The sequence below is a fragment of the Saimiri boliviensis genome, chromosome 3, assembly GCF_048565385.1.
Source record: "Saimiri boliviensis isolate mSaiBol1 chromosome 3, mSaiBol1.pri, whole genome shotgun sequence".
NCBI classification, from domain to species: Eukaryota; Metazoa; Chordata; class Mammalia; order Primates; family Cebidae; genus Saimiri; species Saimiri boliviensis.
The window spans coordinates 71799208-71819392 of NC_133451.1; the positions used below are offsets into that span (position 1 = coordinate 71799208).

The window sequence follows — 20185 nt, forward strand, 5'->3', positions numbered from 1 at the left end:
CATTTAAGTACAAAGATTTTTTTCTCTCTCTTATCTTGAAATCCTCACAGGTCTAGCACGGTCCCTTGTACATGGTAGATACTCAGTAAATGTTTGTTTAGCAAATGGGATACCCAATGTCAGATACATCCTCTTCCTGAAAAGAGAAAGTTTTTCTGTGAAGGTTGACTTCTGTTTTCTGGATTCAAGATTAAGAGTTCGACTGAGATTATTGTGCTCTGAATCACATATTGATAGCATTTACTATTTTTTTTTTTTCTTTTAATAGATTAGTGGGATCTCAGCTCACGGCAAAAGTGGGACATCATGGCATCTATGTGGGTAAGTAAAAATTAAGCCTTCACATCATAGTAACATATATAAGTCAAACCAAAACACAGAAAGTCAAGATAGCAAGAAAAATTTTGTGAAAGTTGATAAGTTTATCTGACAAAATTAACATGCCAGAAAAGCCAGAGGATGTTAAAAATAATAAAATATTTTTAAGTGCATTATAAAGTTACATAGTTAAAATAATATATGATGACACCAAAACAGATAATAAATGTAGTATATAATTTGGGAATTTATTGTATGATAAAGATGACATATTGGAGAAGAGATGAATTATTCAGTACATGTTAGGAAAACATATAGATGTTTGGGGAAAAAGTAAATCTGTATTCCTTTCTCTGCCTTACAATAAAATAAATTCTACGTGTATAAAACACAGAAATGAAGAAGATGAAATATGAATGGGCTGGGTGCAGTGGCTCATGCCTGTAATCCTAGCACTTTGAGAGGCCAAGGCGGGTGGATAACCTGAGGTCAGGAGTTGGAGACCAGCCTGGCCAACATGGTGAAAACCCTTCTCTATCAAAAATACAAAAATAGGGCCAGGCGTGGTGGCTCACGCTTGTAATCTGAGCTCTTTGGGAGACCAAGGCAGGTGGATCATGATGTCAGGAGCTCAAAACCAGCCTGGCCAACATGGTGAAACCCCATCTCTACTAAAGATACAAAAAATTTTCTGGGCATGGTGGCGTACGCCTGTAATCCCACCTTCTTTTTTTTTTTTTTTTTTTTTTTTTTTTTTTTTTTTTTTAATAGGTTGTTACTTGATTTTTTTCTTTTTTTTTTATTGCATTTTAGGTTTTGGGGTACATGTGATGAACATGCAAGATGGTTGCATAGGTACACACTTGGCAGTGTGGTTTGCTGCCTTCCGTCCCCCCACCTTCTTAAGAATCCCTTGAATCCAAAAGGTGGAGGTTGCAATGAGCCAAGATTGTGCCATTGCATTGCAGCCTGGGCAACAGGGAGAGACTCCATCTCAAAAACAAAACAAAACAAACAAACAAAAATAGTCAGGTGTGGTGGCACACGCCTGTAATCCCAGCTATTCAGGAGGCTGAGGCAGGAGAATCACTTTGAACCTGGGAGGTGGAGGTTGCAGTGAGATTGAGATTGCGCCACTGCACTTCAGCCTGGGCAACAGAGTGAAACTCCATCTCAAAAAAAAAAAGAAAAAGAAATGTGAATGGATTGAAAAATTATCTTGGAGTGGGGAAGGCACTTAAAGCTATAACATAAAAGCAAAGGCCTAAAAGAAAAATATTGATCTATTTTAACTACATACAAATTAATTATGACAGCCAACAATGTCATTAGTAGAGGCAGAAGACAGCTCACAGGGGGAAAATATTTGCAGCACATTAGACAAAAGGCTTACTTCCTTACCATAAAAAAAAATTGAATAAATCAATTTAAGAAATCAGCTTGATGGAAAAAGTTGCAAGGGACATAAATAGAACATAAAAAGAATTCTAAATGTCCAATAAACATCAGAAGGTACTACAAGGTCGGACACAGTGGCTGACACTGTAATCTCAGCATTTTGGGAGGCCAAGGCAGGAGGATCATACTTGAGCCTGGAAGTTCGAGACCAGCATGGGTAACATGGCAACACCCATTCTCTAAAACAAAACAAAACCTTCAAAAATTAGTTGAACATGGTGGGGCGGTCCTAGCTGCTTGGGAGGTTCAGGTGGGAGGATCGCTTAAGCCCAAGAAGTGGAGGCTGCAGTGAGCCTTGTTCATGCCACTGTACTGCAGTTTGGGTGACAGAATGAGACCCTATTTATTGAAAAAAAATCCTGCACCTCACTCAGAATTGAAGAAACACAAATATGATGAGAAACTATTTTCTACCTAAGAAATTGGTGAAGGTTAAAAAAAAAGAAATGTTGCAGAAGATGTGGGCAAGATGATAGTTTCATTGTCTGTTTACAGGAGAGTAAATTTGGTACACTTCTGCATGGTATTTTGGCAATACCCTCAGTGCTTAAATGCACATGTCCTTTAAACCCAATAATTCCACTTGTGGATATGTATCTTATAAAAACTTGCATAAAATTGAAAAAACAGGGGCCCAGGGATATTTGTTTATGTTAATAAAAACATGCAGACAGCATAAATGTCCATCCATAGGGTAGGAATAAGTAAATTACTCATTTACAACTTACAGGCATTTTTATGTGATGGTTAAAAAGAATGAGGCTGGGCTCAGTGGCTCACACCTGTAATCCCAGCACTATGGGAGGCTGAGGCAGGTGGATCACCTGAGGTTAGGAGTTGGAGACCAGTTTGCTCAATATGACAAAACCCCGTCTTTACTAAACATACAGAAAATTAGCTGGACATGGTGGTAGGTGCCTGTAATCTCAGCTACTCAGGAGGCTGAGGCAGGAAAATCACTTGAACATGGAAGGCAAACATTGCAGTGAGCTGAGATCATGCCACTGCACTCCGCCGGCCTGGGCGACAAGCACGAAACTCCATCTCAAAAAAAAAAAAAAAAAAAAAGGAAAACAATGGATCAGCTGTATGTGAACTGACATTAAAAAAAAGTCCCGAGATATATTAATCAATTAAAAAAATCAACTTACAGAATAATATGTACCAAGGGATTCTGTTTAAAAGAAAGAACAAAGAAAAGAAAAAAATATACAGAAAGACCATTACATGAAAACTTTATGGAAAGGTGGAATTATGTAAAAGGGCACTCTTCAAGGTATCACCTTTTGTACTGTTTGAATTTTTTTTTTTTAATCATGAGCATACATTATATTTTATAAGTAAGGGACAGGGCAAATTTAAAGAAAAGCCTGTGCAGGGATGTGACCATCCCTTGGCTTGGGCAGTATGGATGGAAGGTGTGCTGTTGGAAGGCTTTATTTGGCTCAGATTACTCCCGTCCCACTGGCTAGGAGGCTAATCTCTCATCTTTCATCTGAAATCCCTGCTGCTTTTATGGACATCTCAGAGTCAGATGAAAAAAGCATCTCTCCAAAATGCTGGTGTTAAAAAACAAAACAAACAAACAAAAAAACCTCCCTCTGGCCCTTGCCCATGAGTAAATTGACAAGGAATTAGTTGGGCAGGCTCTCCCGCTGACACCTTCAAAGTCATGGCACATTTCTGAAGGGCTAGGAGAGACCCATGTGAGTGTAATCAAGGGTGTATTCTTTTCCTATTGCAGCTGTAACAAATGACCACAAATTTAGCAATTTAAAACAACACCCATTTGTTCTCTTACAGTTCCCTATGTTAGAAGCCTAAAGTGGAGTCTCACAGCACTAAAACAAAGGCATTGTTTGGACTGCATGCCTTTCTGTAGACTTTGGGAAGAAGCCTCTTTCAAGCCCATTTAGGTTGTCGGCAGAATTTAGTTCCTTGTAGTTGTAGAATTGGGTTCTTAGTCCTTGCTGGCTGCCGGCAGAGGCCGTCTTCGACTCCTGGAGGCCTCTGCCTGTCCTTGTATGTGGCCTTCACATCTCAGAACCAGCAATGGTCCATCAAATCTTTCTTATGCATGGAATTGCTTTGGCTTTTCTTCCTGGAGTATCTCTATTCTGCCTTTCTCTTCTTCCTCCAGCTGAAGACATTTCTCTGCTTTTAAGGGCGCATGTGATTAAATTGGGACCACCTGGATAACATGGGCTAATCCCTGTATTTTAAGGTCTGAAGACTTAATTATGTTTGCAAAGTCCTTTTCATCATTTATCACAATATGTTGACAATTTCCAAGGATTGTAGTGTAGACGTTTTAGAAGGCTGTTGTTCTGCCTACCAGAGGGGCTAGGAGTATGGTTCCATCAGGGATGATAGCATTTGGCATCAGATGGCAGGAAAGAGAGGCGGGGAAGGACCAGAAAGAGAAGGCTGACCTAAGCCTGGAGGGCAGACCCTCACATGGAGAATAAGGCCCTAGCCAGAGAAGTGATCCTACTGTCTCTGCGTTTTTGTTTCGCCTTTTTTCCTATTTTCCTCCTCTCCTTCAATTAAAGAACTAATATTTATGAGTGAGATCTCAGAGAGCAAAGATTAAGAACAACTCAGAACCACTATGGAAAGCAAGATAGCAGTTCTCCAAAAAATTAAAACTAGAACTACCACATGCTCCAGCAATCCCACTTCTGGGCATATATCCAAATGAAATGAAAACAGGGTCTTGAGGAAAGAGATCTGTACACCCATGTTCACTGCAGTACTTTTCATAATAGCTAAGAGGTGGAAGCAGCCCCACTTTCCATTCACGGAAGAATGAAGAAACAAAATATGGTACATACACACAATGGAATATTATTCAGTCTTTAAAAACACATGCTGTGTGACAGGAAGAAAACCCTGTCACATATGGATGAGCCTTGAGCCCATTATGTTAAGTAAAATAAGCCAGTCTCAAAGAGACAAAATACTGTATGATTCCATTTATATGAAGTATCCAAAGCAGTCAAATTCATAGGAACAGAAGGCTGACTGGTGGTTAGGACTGAATAAGGAAAGAAAAAAAGAGGAGTTGTTGTTTAATGTGGATAGAGTTTCAGTTCTGAAAGATGAAAAAGTTCCAAAGATCTGTTTCAAAACAATGTGAATATTCTAACCACAACTGAACTGTACACTTAGAAACGGTTAAGATGGTAAAACCCCTCAGATTTCCGATTGCAAATATTCTTATCACAAAGTTTTATGTGCTCTTTTGTTCTCTCTCCCACACAAAAGCACATACACACTCAAACATAAATAAGCAATCAAGTCCTTGCATTTCTATGAAACAGTAGACATGGTTATGTGTCTGATTAGCTTATTACAGTGGTATGATCAAGGGAGAAGTCATTAGTTGCAATTTCAATGCATTACCATTGAAGATGAAAGAACGGCTGATTTCTTAGGTCATTTATATTCTATCTAGAGGTGTTGCAATCCTACCATTGTTTCCGATGAATAAGCAATCTATGTTGCATTAGTATTTCCTTTGTTTGCAAATTTTTAATATCCCTGTTCAGACATATGTTCTATCACTTCACCCTTGATGAAAGGATCTGATACCTTATTGGTCTGTACTCTTAGGATTTGGGGTCCCTTGTCATATATTGCCTATAGGTCCATAGCAAGCACTTAGGAAGCCCACAAATTAGAATATCTTATAACATGGCTTTTTATTAAACTACCACAGCAGTATTTTTTCGGTGTGTACCTTCTGTTGTACAACACTGGCTTTCCTCTGTAAATATTCTGAGCTCTTTTCTCCTTAATAAATTTCTAACTTACATTTACAGAATAATAATAAATGTAATTCCTATTTGTTTGAACTCTCAAATTAGAATTGTTATGATACTAGAATTTTTCTTTCCCTTTCTTTCTTTTTCTTTCTTTATATCTTTCTTTCTTGTTTTTGACAGAGCTTCACGCTGTCATTCAGACTGGAGTGCAGTGGTACAATAATGGCTTGCTGCAGCCTCAACCTCCTGGGCTCAAGCGATACTCCTGCCTCAGTCTCCTGACTAGCTGGGAGCACAGGCATGCCCCACCATGCCCAGCTAATTTTAAAATTTTTTATAGAGATGGGGACTCACTATGTTGCCAAGCTAGTCTCGAACTCCTGAGCTCAACTTTGAAAGTGCTGAGATTACAGGTATGAGCCACCACACCGAGTGATGCTAGAATTTTTCTAAATTAACTCACAATTGTTGTAATCACCATGAACTGTTATTAACATCCTAAATTGATATACATTCTCCTTGCACCACTCCAAACTCTAACTTATAAAATGAGGAAAGGGAATGTAAAGCCCCTCTGCAACCAAGGGATAAAGGAAGTTTTATAAAAATATATTACCTGAATGCAATGCCTATGAACTTTGTTTTGAAGTTCATTCAAAACAGTTAAACAATTAAAGCAGCAAGTACCTAGCGTGAAAGGCTCTGCTGGGAACAGAATGAAGACAGTCTAACCACAATCCCAACTCTCCCTTTCAGAACTCCCTAATTGTTGAAAAGGCAGGCTCTTGAGCAAATTTCTAGTCTTTCTCTACCTCAGTTTCCTTATCTATAAAACAGGCATAGTGATAGTACCTATGACATCTAGGGTTTGCAATCATTAAGCCGGTTCATGTAAAATGTATTAGCAGTGCCTAGCATGGAGTGATCACACAATAAATGTTAGTTTTAATCAGCATGATTTCAATATGTTAATTTTATTCTAAAACATATTTCTTGCTAAATAATATCACTGCAACTGTTTTTGTACAGGGATTCTGCCTATTTTCTGGGCCTGATTTTATTACACATCAATAGTCCCCTCTCTCCACTGGAATGGTTCTTTCAGCCATCTAAAAGAGATGGCTTAGCCCCAAACAGATTCTTCCTGACCACTCTCATTTTCAATATTTCATAATATTTTAAACACATATATATTTCTAAAGACATAAAATACTTCCTTTCAACTTCTCACTACAAGTGGGCCTACTGGAATACATTTCTGACACTATCCAGCATTAGCGTCAGATTCTACAGTTTTAAGGGCTCAGTCTTCCAAAAAGCTGCCCTCACTTCAGAAGTCAATTGCAAGTCTCAGGAATCACCTGCACTTCTGGCCAACTAGCTATAAATTTGGGGTTTTCTTTGATGCTCTGAAGTTAAAGCATTCCATAGAACGACTCACAGAACTCACTGAAAGTGTTATCCTTATGACTGGAAGTTTATTATGAAGAGTAGAATCTCTGGAAGGATCCTGGACCCAGAGCCTCCATGCTGTCTCCCTATGGAGTCAGGGCACCTCACCTTCCCTTCGTGTCAGTGTGTTCAACAACCAGGAAGCTCCTCTAAGCCTCAGTGTCCAGAATTGCAATTGGAATTCCATTATGTAGGCACCATTGATTGATTAAATTATTTGCTACATTATTGAACTCAATCTCCAGCCCTTCTTTACTCCTCACAGGTCTGGCTGACCCAGAGTTGCAACCCTGTGATCAAAGGGCTGATCTTTCTGGAGACCAGCCATCATTCTAAAGCTATCTAGGGGCCTGCCATGAGTCACCCCAATTGCATCACAAAGTCACTCCTATCACTCAGGAAATTCCAAGGGTTTTTGAAGCTTTGTGCCAAGAACCAGTACAAAGACCAGATACATTCCTAATTATGCTACACATATATAACTCACATTAAGACACACAGTTTCTAACATATATTCTTTTATTTTTGATGAAAGTTATATTAAAAATAAAGTTATATTAATACCATTGGCACTGGCTATCTTATGCTGATCAGAAGCTCTGATTGTTAGCTGTATTTTTCATATATGGGAAAATGAATTAATTTTTGGTCATAAATATAAATTGGCAAGACACAGTCATTCAAAAACATGGGATCCATATAGGAGATAATGAAAAAGGATCCGCAGTGGTAGAAATGTTTGGGAAGGCTGCCAAGATGGACACTTGCAGATAGGAAAAGCTGATCCATGATCATGTGCTCATGGTGGGAGTTAAAAGGCACAGCCTCCCTTCCCTACTCAATCCTTTCTCTCTGCAGGGAACAAGATTGGTACAGTTTGACATCTGAGGACACAGCGGTCTCATTTCTACTGTTAACCCAGAGGAATGACAGTAGTGATAGGGCTCTTAGGAAAGGTGCAATGTGCTAACATGAGAGAGAATTTTGGGAAGATAATGCCTTTCAAATTCTGTCCCATGGAAGACACCTGCTCTGGGCATTTGGATGCTGTTGTTCCTGGGTTCCAAGAGTTTGTGAGTGTCCTGCCCAGTCTCATACTTCTTGCTTTGACACGGACATCCCACTAGACCTTTCTTTCCTGGTGTGGTTGCTCGTTTGCCATGCAAATTTAAAACATGTGTGAGGAGAAACTTGTGTTCATGCATGTGGATGTCATGAACTCCTCTGGTCTCCCTCCCATCTGCCACATTCAGGAATGAAAGGTCAAGCTTGGTGACTATTTTCACTGAAAGAGACTTTTCACATCCCGAGAAGAATAGGTGTCTTTCCTGGTTAGGTGCTGTTCAAGTCTGCTGTGTGTTTTAAACCATGTTTCCTGAAGCTGCTTTAGGTAAATATTGGCACTCAGACAAGTACACAAATGGTCTTTTGCAGAAAATTGATTTAAAACAGGTTAGACCTGGATTTCAAATCAAAACATTTAAGCTTTGTTTCGGGACGAAGCCTGGAAAGCAATACATACCATCTGAGTGAGAAGAGAGAGGCTTCCTAGGAATGAGTGGAATGAACATGAAAAAGCTGTTCTTTGCCACTCCCCAATCTTAACCCAGCTGTGAAGAAGGGAGGGTCCCTCTTTTGTATTTAATCATGATAAAACTATAGAATGCAAAGGTAATGTTTAGCCATTTAAAAAGTCTGGTAAGTCAGAGATAACAAGGGAAAGAAAAGGTTTTAGATCAAAGAGCAAGGAATGTAAAGTGGAGAAGGTATGATTTGTTCTCTTGAAAGTCTATTGTCCCTGTGGATGTAAAGCAGTTAGAAAAAAAAAGAGGTATATAGAGTACTGAGCAATAAAATGAATACAGAGGTCTCACATGAATTAAAAGAGAATAAGTCAAAGGAGGAGACATTTCTCAAGTCTATCTCTTCATTATCAGATCTTTGCTCCTTTCATTTGTAACTATTTGTGTTTGATTCTACTGAAATCTCACATAGGTTCTGGAGCCATGTTTAAATAGGAGTAGTGACAGCTCCATGTGAACAGGGTTTAAGAAAGGTGAGAATTACATTTGTAGGATTTTTTATATATGGCATGGAGCTCTGAAAAGTCTGACAGTGGCATTTGAGAATTATTGAACCAGATGTAGAACAAGAAAACATTTTTTATTCATTTATTTGCTCAACTAATATTTACTAAATATCTTTTATATGGCAGATATTGGCTTTGGTAGCAGAGCAGAGAAAGAGGAATAAAAAAGCATTGTATTGGGGAAGACAGACAATAAATGAAGAAATAAATGTACAGTATAAAAAGACAGTTTTAAGTGCTCTCAGGAAAAGCAAAGTGGATAATAAGAATGATGGGGAATGCGATTTTCTGCTCAGATACACGAAGAGAAGTCAACATGGCATGAGAGAGTGAGCTGAGAGAGGAACTTGGGAAGGAGCAGCCAGGCAGAGGGAACGGCACGTGTAAGCTCTGAGGCGAATGGGCAAGATGCATTTGAATGCAGCAGGAAGATTCCCACCAAGCAATACAGGGGGATTGGGGGAGGTATTACAGTTCTCTTTTATGACACTTCCTTATCCTCCAAGGACCACAGAGAGTTCCGAAAAGTCTTCACATGGACTGTTCAAGAAGTTTCCAATCTCTAGGTTTGCTTTACATTAGGAAGCATTCTTAAATCTGCAGCAACTTGTTAGGATTATCACTTCCCCCGAAAAAGTCATAAATACCCATAAAATAATGCATTTGCCATCATGTCTGGTAGACATCATTGACCTTGGCCATTTATGTAAGAAATATTCTTCCCAGAATGTTACAAACAGGAGACGTCCCTGATCGCAGGCCCTCACTGGTTTCTCATCCTCACAGGAGTGAGGTGGATAGAGTAAGTGTCCCCAAATCCTGCAAAGCCAGTGCTATTGTCTAAATGTCTGTGTTGCTTCCCCGCCCCCACCACCATGCCCCTTATTCATAGGTTGAAATCCTGATAACCTTCAGGATGATTGTGTTGGGAGATGGGATCTTTGGGGGTGATTAGGTTAGGTGGGGATTATTGCCCTTTTAAAAGAAGTCTGAGGGAGCTTGGTCAGGTCTTCTGCCATGTGAGAACACAGCCAGAGGAGGCTGTATATGAACCATAAAGTGAGCCTTCACTAGATACCAAATCTGCTGGCACCTTGATCTTGGATTTTTAGCCTCCAGAACTGTGAGAAATCAATATTTGTTATTTATAAGACACCCAGTTTGTGGCATTTTATTATATCAGCCTGGAATGCTAAGACAGCCAGCCACCATTCTCCAGCCAAGGGCCGTTTCAGAAGATGTGGATTCTGCACTTCAGTGAGCCAAATTCCCTGTATTTCTCTATATATCCAGGAAGACATAAATTTTCTATATATTCCTATTAGATTGCAGGATCCTTAGACAGAGGTGTCGTCCCCCAGAAGTTAGACATGCACAGAGCTGACTATGTGGCCAAAATAGCCACATTAGTCTTCACTCTTTGTGACCCTTGGCCAAGAGGAGTGGTCAAGAACTCTTATCTAAGTTAAGCACTTTGCTTTGATTGTGTAACAAAAAGATAATCTATAAATACCAGTGCTAAATGACTCAAAAGAAGATCAATATAAATTATTTATAATTTGCATCAAACAAATACATGAAAAGTATTCTGAGAAAGAAGTTTGTGTTGATAAGGATTTTGGGGAGGCCCAAGTGTTTCAAACTCGATCCACATTGTTGGGTGTGCTACCTTTGTCAGAGAAACTCTGAGCACCTGGAGAGACAGGAAGGAGGATATAATAGAATCATCAGACACAGCCACGCATTTCATGTCTCTGGTGTACTAGAGAACACCCAGCTTCTGAAGTACCTCCCAAATCTCCCAGGATACAGTGGATACTTTGATTTCTATGCTATTGACATTTGAAGGAAGCAACTCATCAGGCAGCCAACTATCTAGTGTAGAGCTTGGAGAAATTCCACACTGTGAGATGTCATTGTCTTGCTTTCACATTCTTACTTAGCAAACTAATTCACAGTTATGCATTAAGCCCCTATCTGGGGACCGAGCACTGGCTCCCAGCTGGATAAATAGGAGTGAGTAAAACAAATGTCTCTGCCTTCTGGAACTTCATTTTAGAGGCAGATGTAAACAGTGAGAGGTATTACTCAATTCTGAGTGCCCTGAAAATTGGGAGGTTGCTAAGATGGAGAGTAACAGTAGAATACCTACTCAGATCAAGAGCTAAAAAGGCCTGTTAGAGAAGATGGTCTTTAAGGAGAGGCCTAAAGGTAAAAATAATTCCAGGTAGAGAGAATAGCATAAACCAAGGCATTAAGGTGGGAAAGGGTTCATTCTACGCAAGCATGACTTTCAAAGAACAGGAGTATGGTGAGGACTCCACCTCTCATCTGGAGAGAGTGGCTCCAGATAAGAGCCATGAGGAAGGTTGGGCCAAACCATGCAGGGCCCTATGGACCAGTGTAACGAGCTTGAACTCTATTCAGTGTGAACTCTATTCAGAGTAACAGGATCTGATTTAGATTTTTATTTATTTATTTATTTATTTTTGAGGTGGAGTTTTGCTCTGTTGCCCAGGCTGCAGTGCAGTGGTGCAATCTCAGGTCACTACAACCTCCGCCTCCTGAGTCCAAGTGATTCTCCTGCCTCAGCCTCCCAAGTAGCTGGGATTACTGCCTTCACACCTGGCTAATTTTTTGTAATTTTAGTAGAAATGAAGTTTCACCATATTGGCCAGGCTGGTCTTGAACTCCTGACCTCAGGTGATCCATCTGCTTTGGTCTCCCAAAGTGCAGAGATTATAGGAGCTAGCCACTGTGCTTGGCCTGACTTAGATCTTTAACAGATTCCTTGGCTGTTTTGTGGGAAATGGCTGGAGATGGGCAGTAGGAAGAAGAAAGTGATGCTACCCAAATGTTCAAGTCCAGGAGAGTGATGATGGTGACTTGGACAAGAACAGGAGCAAAAATGCTAGAGAGGAGTGCACATGAGATTGTCTTCTTAAAACAGTCTCAGCAGGCCTTGGTCGTGGGTGGAATTCAGAAGGAAAGGCAGGTGAAGGAATCAAAGGGGACTCTCAGGTTTCCGGTGGCTGATGGTTGGTCCTTTTACAGGGATGGGGAAGATTGAGGAAGCCCAGCAAATCAAGGATGAGCATAGAAACTGGAGCCAGATTGCCTAGGTTCAAATCCTGGCTGTGCCACAAACTGGCTATGTGACCGTGGCTAGTGTCTTAACCTCTCTGGACCTCTTTTTTCTCCTCTATAAAATCAGGGTAATAATTGTACCTACCTCATAGGGTGGTTTTGAGGATTAAATTATCAGGTATATGTAAAATACAAGTAAATACTATGTAAGTATCAGATGGAGCAAAAAATAACTTGGGAGAAAACAATGAGTTGATATAAGAGATGTCAGAACAAATGCAAGGAGGAGATATTGAATATATAAGCCCAGTGCCCAGAACTGAAGTCTGGGCTAGAGATTATAAAGTGGGATTTGTCTGTATACAGCAGGGGGAGTAAAAGAAAGAACACACAGCAGGATTAGAGGGAAAGAAAAGAGAGAGCCAGTTTCCACTTCAGAAGTGCCTACTTGATAGAGGTCAGACAAAGGTGAGTGCATCCTGGAGAGGCCGGAAAAAAACTCGGAGGTGAGGCATAGGAGCCAACAGAAGGCAGGGCTCAGGAGGCTAGCCATGAATGGCACACGTTCCGAGGGGTCGAGGCTTCTTGTTATAACTCATGTTTCACAGCAAATAGGACATAATGGCTTATTTGTCCCTGTCTCCCCTAATTTCTGAATCACATTCATTTTTCTACTCCCGCCCACACCCTCCTCTGTTCTCACATTCCAGTCCTCTTGCTCTGACACTGCCCCTGATGAAATAACTGTGTTTAAAAAAGAAAAGCTGAACTAGTCACAATAGCAAAAATATGGAATCAACTTAAAGTTTACCAACAGAGGATTGAATTAAGAAAATGTGGTCTCTGTGTGTATATATACACCACAGAATACTACTCAGCCATAAAAAAGAATGAAATAATGTCTTTTGCAGGAACATGAATGGAATTGGAGGCCATTATTCTGAGTGAAATGACTCAGAAGCAGAAAGTCAAATACCACATGTTCTCACTTACAAGTGGGAGCTAAACAATGGGTACTCATTGACAAAGAGAGTAGAATAATAGACATTGAAGACTTCAAAAGGTGGGAGGGTGGGAGGGGCTAAGGATTGAAAATTACCTGCTGAGCACAGTGCTCACTATTCAGGTGACGGGTACACTATCAAAAGCCCAGGCTTCACCACTGTGCACCATCTGCATGTAAGAAATCTGTACTTGCACCCCTTAAATGTTTAAAAAAAATTTTTTAAAGAAAAGCTGAAAAGCATGAATATTTTTCCTTTGAGTGAGTACAAGAACAAATATAAACGTTTTCTCAGACCTTTGGACACATTACAAACAAAACCATGATGTCAACCTGGCATCTCCCAGGCATCCCAGCGGCTGCCAGTCCTGCCTGCTGTGGACATTGAGCACCTCCTGCTCCTCCTACTGCCCTGTGGGCTATAGAGCAAGCCTGAGGTGGTGATGGGAACCTCCTATTTGTGCATCATTTCCATAGGCAGTGATCATGGACTTCTCAAATCTTAGGGGAGGCCCCTAGCATTTGCCCTGTGGGAACCGGTTGGTTACCAGTATTTTTCCCTGGCCTTTACCTGCTGTAGTAGTTTCCTAGGGCTGCTGTCATAAAGTACCACAAGCTGCTGCTTCGAACAACAGAAATGTATTGTCTCACAGTTCTAGAGGCTAGAAGTTCTAACATCAAGGTATGGGCAGGGCCATCCTCCCTCTGAAACCTGTAGGGAAGTCCTTCTTAGCCTCTTCCTGGTTTCTAGCAGTTACTGGCACAGGGGAGTAACAGTAACTCCCATAGGTTCTTAGTTGGAAAGGACCCTTGTTACAAAAGACAGATTAACAAGAGACAACCAAACAGAAGTTTATTAACATGCGTATTTTAAATCCACATGACAACATCCAGAGAATGAGTAGTTTTCAGAGGTGGCTTTGAATTTCAGTTTATATATCATCTTCAACCATTAACAGTACATTTTTAGTAACAAGACAATAGAAAAGGACCTTCAAATCTCTATGGGCAGCAACTTGCAGGTGGAGCAGTGAAGAAGGGCAAATAACTTGCAGATAAATGTTAGTTAATATAGCTTGCTAATATAAATTCTTCTAATACCTTTGTCAGGCTGACTAGGGTCTCAAACTGTCTTCAGTCTTTAACCTTTATTCTCCCTGATAGACAGGAAAGCAGAATACCATTTTTTTTTCCATAAATCTTTGTCCTGCTTTTAGGCAAATGGAGGAAAGAAATCTCTTGAATATCTGTTTCTTCTTGTCTTCAATGATCCTTCGTATTTTGAAGAGGTACATTCTAGTCTTATATACAGGCAGCTACATAACTCCAGTCTCTGCCTTCATCATCACATCACATTCTTTCTGTGTCTCTACCTTTACATGGCTATCTTATAAGGACATCAGTCATAATGGAGTGGGGACCTGCCAATATGACCTCATCTTAATTAATTACATGTGCAATAACTTGGTCCCCAGGTAAGGTCACATTTTGTGATACTGTGGGTTAGGACTTTAATCTATTTTTTGAGGGGACACAATTCAACCCATAACACCTGCCTCACTTGATTGCATTTTATTTCAGGGCCTTTTACAGTAAACTTTCTTCAGTTTTAAAAAAATGTTTTTCGCTTGAAAAATTGAACAGGAAGTCTTACAAAGTTTGATTGCTTTGTTTTTTGTGCTCGCCTCCATTTTTCTCTGTATCATAGAGCTTCAGGACGCAACACAGCATCTTGACATTAAGCAGAGAGCCGTCCTTTCTCCCTGGCTCTTTGAAAGTCCTGGAGTTTTCTCTGAGGTTTTGATTTGAAGCCTCAATTTTTGGATGTGGCCTTTCCAGGGCTTTCTGAAGTGCTGAGTGATCTGGCTTCACTGCGTCTTCAAAATGTCCCTGCCACAGCTACTATTCTTGCTCTGTAGCATTTGGCTTTAAATATGTTTCATATCAACAGGGTTGACACCCTCTGTTTTTCTCTTCCACTCATCCTTCTGAATACAGATGAACTTCTTGCAAACCCAGTACACTTTGCATGAAGAAATAGGTACAACTGGCTTTTGTGAGTCAAAAACAGACTGGCCCCTCCCAAGGGTGACAGCAAACAGCTCCCCAGGCCCAGCTTGGCCATGTATCATGTGCTAAGGCAGACCTCCAAAGGATGATTTTAGAAGATCAAGGGAGATTATATTGGCTTGAAAAAGATGATTTAAATGAGATGCAGCCTAGTCTAGTTTAGGAGTAAAGACTGTCGGGACAGACCACTTACTGGCTGTGGCAACTTACACAAGTTACTTAAGCATTAGTTTTATCATCTGTGAAAAGGATTTATTGTATCTACTTTATAAGTTTATTGTGAGGACTGAATAACCTAATGCAGGAAACATGCTTAGCACAGTACTTGGCGCACAGTGATTAGCGGCAATTGTTCTTAGTATAAAGAGCTGCTGTTATTTCCCCCTTTATTTAGACATTCTTTGCTTTAATTTATTTTCCAACTGGCTTCAGCAGCATTTTTCTTTTTGAGGCATCTGAAGGTCAAGTTTCAGAAAAGGAAAGCAACTAAATGTTGAAATGATATAGATGGAAATCTGATCAAAGGCAATTTAAAAAAAAAAATACACTTTGCCAAGTATTCAGGTGATGTTCTACACTTAGCACTATGATAGGACGCTAGGGTTACTGGAAATAAACTCAGCAAACTATTGATTAGTAATATAAGTGTCAAGGAATTAAGCTTGCAATGAAGCAGGCAATGGATACAGCCTTGTTTGGCTGTAAAAATGCCGACATTCCTGAAACAATGAGCTCATCATTAAATTCTTCATCTTCTGCACCCATAAGAGAATTCATGGCTTGTTTGCTCATTTTTGCTTTGCTTTCTAGGCAGCTAAGAAGAAAATAAAGCAGTGGTTCTTAAACTTTATTGTGCACTAGAATCACCTGGAAGGCTTGTTAAACAGCAGATTCTGCACCCTAGCCCTGCAGTTGCTGGTTCAGGAACACGGGTTGGACCTGAGAATTTGCATTTCTGTCACAATCCCGGGTGATGCTGTCACATTCCTGATGCTGCTGTTTCAGGAAACATACTTTGAGAACCACTGAGATGAAGTCCCCTGAGGCACACTGTGATGTGGTCTACAGCAGGGGGCATTAGTCATAAAAAGATGAGTTTGAGTCCTGGGGCTGTCCTTACTAGCAGAGCTTTTTTAAGCCAATAATAGCAAATAATCTCTCTGAGACTAGGTTTCTTCCATATTCAATAAGAAATAATAAAATTCACCTCATGAAGGCCCCTTGTAAGGGTTAAACGTTTGTAAAGCACTTTGTTCATGTATTAGTTTCAGAAGATTTCATTAATCTTTTATTATATGATTTTGTGAAAGTCATGTAATATTTCTGAATGATTTGGGCAACCAAGTCTATCAAATGAATAATGCCGTTCATTTAAATGACAGAAGCAGTTTTAAATATTTCACTAAAATTCCACTTCAGAATTCTCATGCCCTTTTTCAGTCTGGGCTGTGTGTATGTTAATTCCCCCATTGTAATTAATCAAGTTGTCCTTCCCTCATTTAATTCTTACTAGGTACTAAATTGTATAATAAATTAGGAATTTCCTCCTTCTCTAATTCTGTGCATTGGCATTTTAGCATATTTTGATGCGTAGGTGGTAGAGAGCAGTGAAAAAGTCACAGCTAGAGTGCAAACCCTGAGTTTTCATGATTCATGAACAACCGGGATCTGACCACAGTTTTGCTTTTTTATATTTAGAATCAGCCATGTCAATGGCCGCATGGCACAGAATCACCTGGGAGCTTCTTAAACATATAGAGTTTAGCACCCCATCTCTAAAAAATATGATTCAGTATCTAGATGTTGGATCCTGGTCATATACATTTAAAGTATGACCCCAGGTGGTACAGAGACTACATTTCATGAAACACCAGGAATGGTCTGGAATACTCCAGTTTGCTTTTAAATTCAAACTCTGCCTGCAACTAGCTATGTAGACTCAATCAAATTCTTTGGTCTTCTTAAATCTGGGTGCTGTTTATGCAAAATTGCTCATTCTCACTTGGGGCTGCTATGCAGATTACAATTATCATATGTAAAGTGCCTAGAACAGTGCTAGGCATGAAGCTCTCAAACACTCTAACATTGGAGTCGTTCTTTTAAAATGCAGACACTGGAAGGCAAACAGATAAGATCAACACAAAAGTTCCTAGGAGGATAGAAGCGAAATGAAGCCAGTTGGCTCTGTGAATCCATACAATATTTAGTAAGCCTTAGGAAAGGGAATTCATCAAAGATTACATTAAAGTGACTAATTTCTTTCCTTTTTTTTTCTTGAGAGAGAGGGTCTCACTCTGTCACCCAGACTGTAGTGCAGTGACACAATCACAGCTCATTTCAGCCTTGACCTTCTGGTCTCAAGTGGTCCACCTCAGCCTCCCAAGTAGCTGGGACCACACCTGCAGACCCCCATACCTGGCTAAATTTTTAATATTTTGTAGAGATGGGGATCTCACTGTGTTTCCCAGGCTTGCCTTGAACTCCTGAGCTCAAGTGATCCTCCATCCTTGGCCCCCAAAAGTCCTGGGAATACAGGAGTGAACCACCATGCCCAGACTAAAGTGACTGAGTTCTTATAGGTATCTTCAGGTCAGGAACATTCACAACTAGTTTCTAACTTGTTGTAATTATTGTCTAGGTTCTAAAGTTCTTATTTTGGATGCTATATGATTAAACAGTGTTTGAGAGTCTTGAAATGAATTATTCAATCGAATCTATTGAATCAGCAGACTATCACTTTTTACTGTTCCAGAACAATAATTTTTCATTCACTTTAATGTGACAGATAATGTCCTTTCATGAAAATACTCAACCCTTCAAGAGAGCCGAAATAAAGCCTTATTAATACAAGAAAACAGAGCCAATATTATTCAGTAACAGAATAGAAAAATGCTGTTTAAAAAGAAAACATTATTACTACAAAGACAGATTTTTATTCACGAAGTTAGGAACTACCATATAAATCTACATTTACTTTGATTTTTCCCAGCATCTTTGTGGCTGTCCTTCTTTAGTCTCGTAAGCAGTATTTTTTTTTCTGTTCCATGGCCTTTCCCAGCTTACTGACACGCCTGTAATTTACATGCCTAAAATTCGTAGTGTGGCATCTTTTTACTTCCATGCAGTTCCTGAAGATCTATGATGTCAGTAAAGCTTTTAGAAGGGAATTTATCAGCCACGATCGCACACTCATTAAACAAAGCTTAAGAACAGACAGTCCTAAGGGGGTTTTCATTTATGGATCATTTAGTGTGGGGTTTCCCAAGGACAATGGTCAACATTAATTAAAACATCTTGAAGTCTGTAAAGCACAGTTATTTCTGTGTGAGATGCCATGAAGAGCTTTGAATTATCAATTGAAAAACAAGAAGATTTAGAAAATTTCAGCTTTCTTGTTGCTCTCCTGCAGATGCCACTTTAAAATAAATTTTTTTCAGCATCACCAAGATTAACACAACGTATTGCTCGAGAGAGCCAGTGTTTTATACTTGTAATTTGTTACACAAGAAAAAAAGAGGACTCCTGAGACATGGGGTAGGTATTATATTGCCTACATGTCTTGGGGATAGACCATCACTTGAACTGTAATTGCCAGATGGGTTCTTCCTGCTCACTGCACAGACAAAAATCAGTCCACTGAGACTGTGGCATGCAGTAAAGAAAGAGTTTAATTGATGCCAGGCTGGTCACAACATGTGGGAGACAGAGTTATTACTCAAGTCAATCTCCCTGAAGGCTCAGAAGTTAGGGGTTTTACAAGGATAAAAGGGTGGACAGGGGGCGAAGGAAGAGGGCATGCTGACTGGCATGGGAAGAGGGCAAGCTCCTATGATTGGGATGCAATCACAGGAGTGTGGAAAACAGTCCTTGTAGGCTGAGTCTACTTCTAAGTGGGGGCCACCAGAGGAGTTGCTGGTCTGGGTGGGGCTGTCCGGTAGTCAGAAATGAAAAAGCATGAAAAGACATCTCAAAAGGCCAATTGTAGGTTCTATAATAGTGATGTTATCTGCAGGAGTAATCGGGGAGGTTGCAAATATTGTGACCTCCAGAATAATGGCTGGTAATTATTTAACTATGACTAAATCTTAGTAAAATTCAATCCCCTCTCATCCTCCTAACTTGGAAGACTTTCATTAATTTTACAGGGGCAGTTTAGCTTTTTGGAAGAGCTAGTATCATTTAAACTATAAACTAAATTCCTCCCAAAGTTAGTTCGGCCCTCACCCAGGAATGAGTGAAAAACAGCCAGCCTGTGAGGCTAGAAGCAAGATGGAGTCAACCATGTCAGATTTCTCTTACTGTCATAATTTTGCAAAGGCAGTTTCAGAGCCACTCCCGAAGTGGTAGGAAGGTGTGCAAATTATGGGTTTGTCATATGCTTCTCATATTCATGAAGAAATATGCATATGTAATACAAGAAAGATGTAATTTTGAACCAATGGGACTTTTAAATATTTCCTCCTAGGTTGGACACCGAGGAACAATAAAAGATTATCCAGGCTTTAGCGCATCTGTGGATGCTGAAGCTATTCGGAAGGCAATCAGAGGAATTGGTGAGTGATATTTTACAATTCCTTTCTTAATGTTGAAGCAAATCAGGCAAGTTACAATCTAAAAGTTCGGTTTGCTCAGGTTGGCTTACTCAATTAGATAAATTGTCAGGGATTTTCTAAAATTGTGAAACAATGAGGAAATATATAGAAAACCCAGTTTTATTAAATTTTAACATTTATCATACTTACTTAATGATATTGGTGGTCTAGGGGAGGTCCCCACATGCCGGTGGGATCTCGACCCTGGCTGGTATCCAGGCTCTTGACATCATCTAGAGAAAAAAATCAAGAATGGGTCAGAAAATAGTGAAAGTACAGAGATTTATCACAAAGTGAAAAGTACACACTCAAGAAAGGGGAGTGTGAGTGTACTCAAGAGAGAGTTGTG

The 20185-nt window shown here is 39.9% G+C and overlaps 1 protein-coding gene across 2 annotated transcripts in view; it reads left to right on the forward strand.

Annotated features, from left to right (window-relative positions):
- The window catches only part of ANXA3 (annexin A3), a 59759-nt gene that overhangs the window by 2473 nt on the left and 37101 nt on the right, over positions 1 to 20185 (forward strand). For both annotated transcript variants that reach the window (XM_039468132.2, XM_003923934.4), the window contains exons 2-3: positions 269 to 321; positions 19710 to 19797. In XM_039468132.2, coding sequence (XP_039324066.1) covers positions 307 to 321; positions 19710 to 19797 — 103 coding nt within the window. In that variant the 5' untranslated portion in view covers positions 269 to 306. The remainder of the gene's footprint in view (positions 1 to 268; positions 322 to 19709; positions 19798 to 20185) is intronic.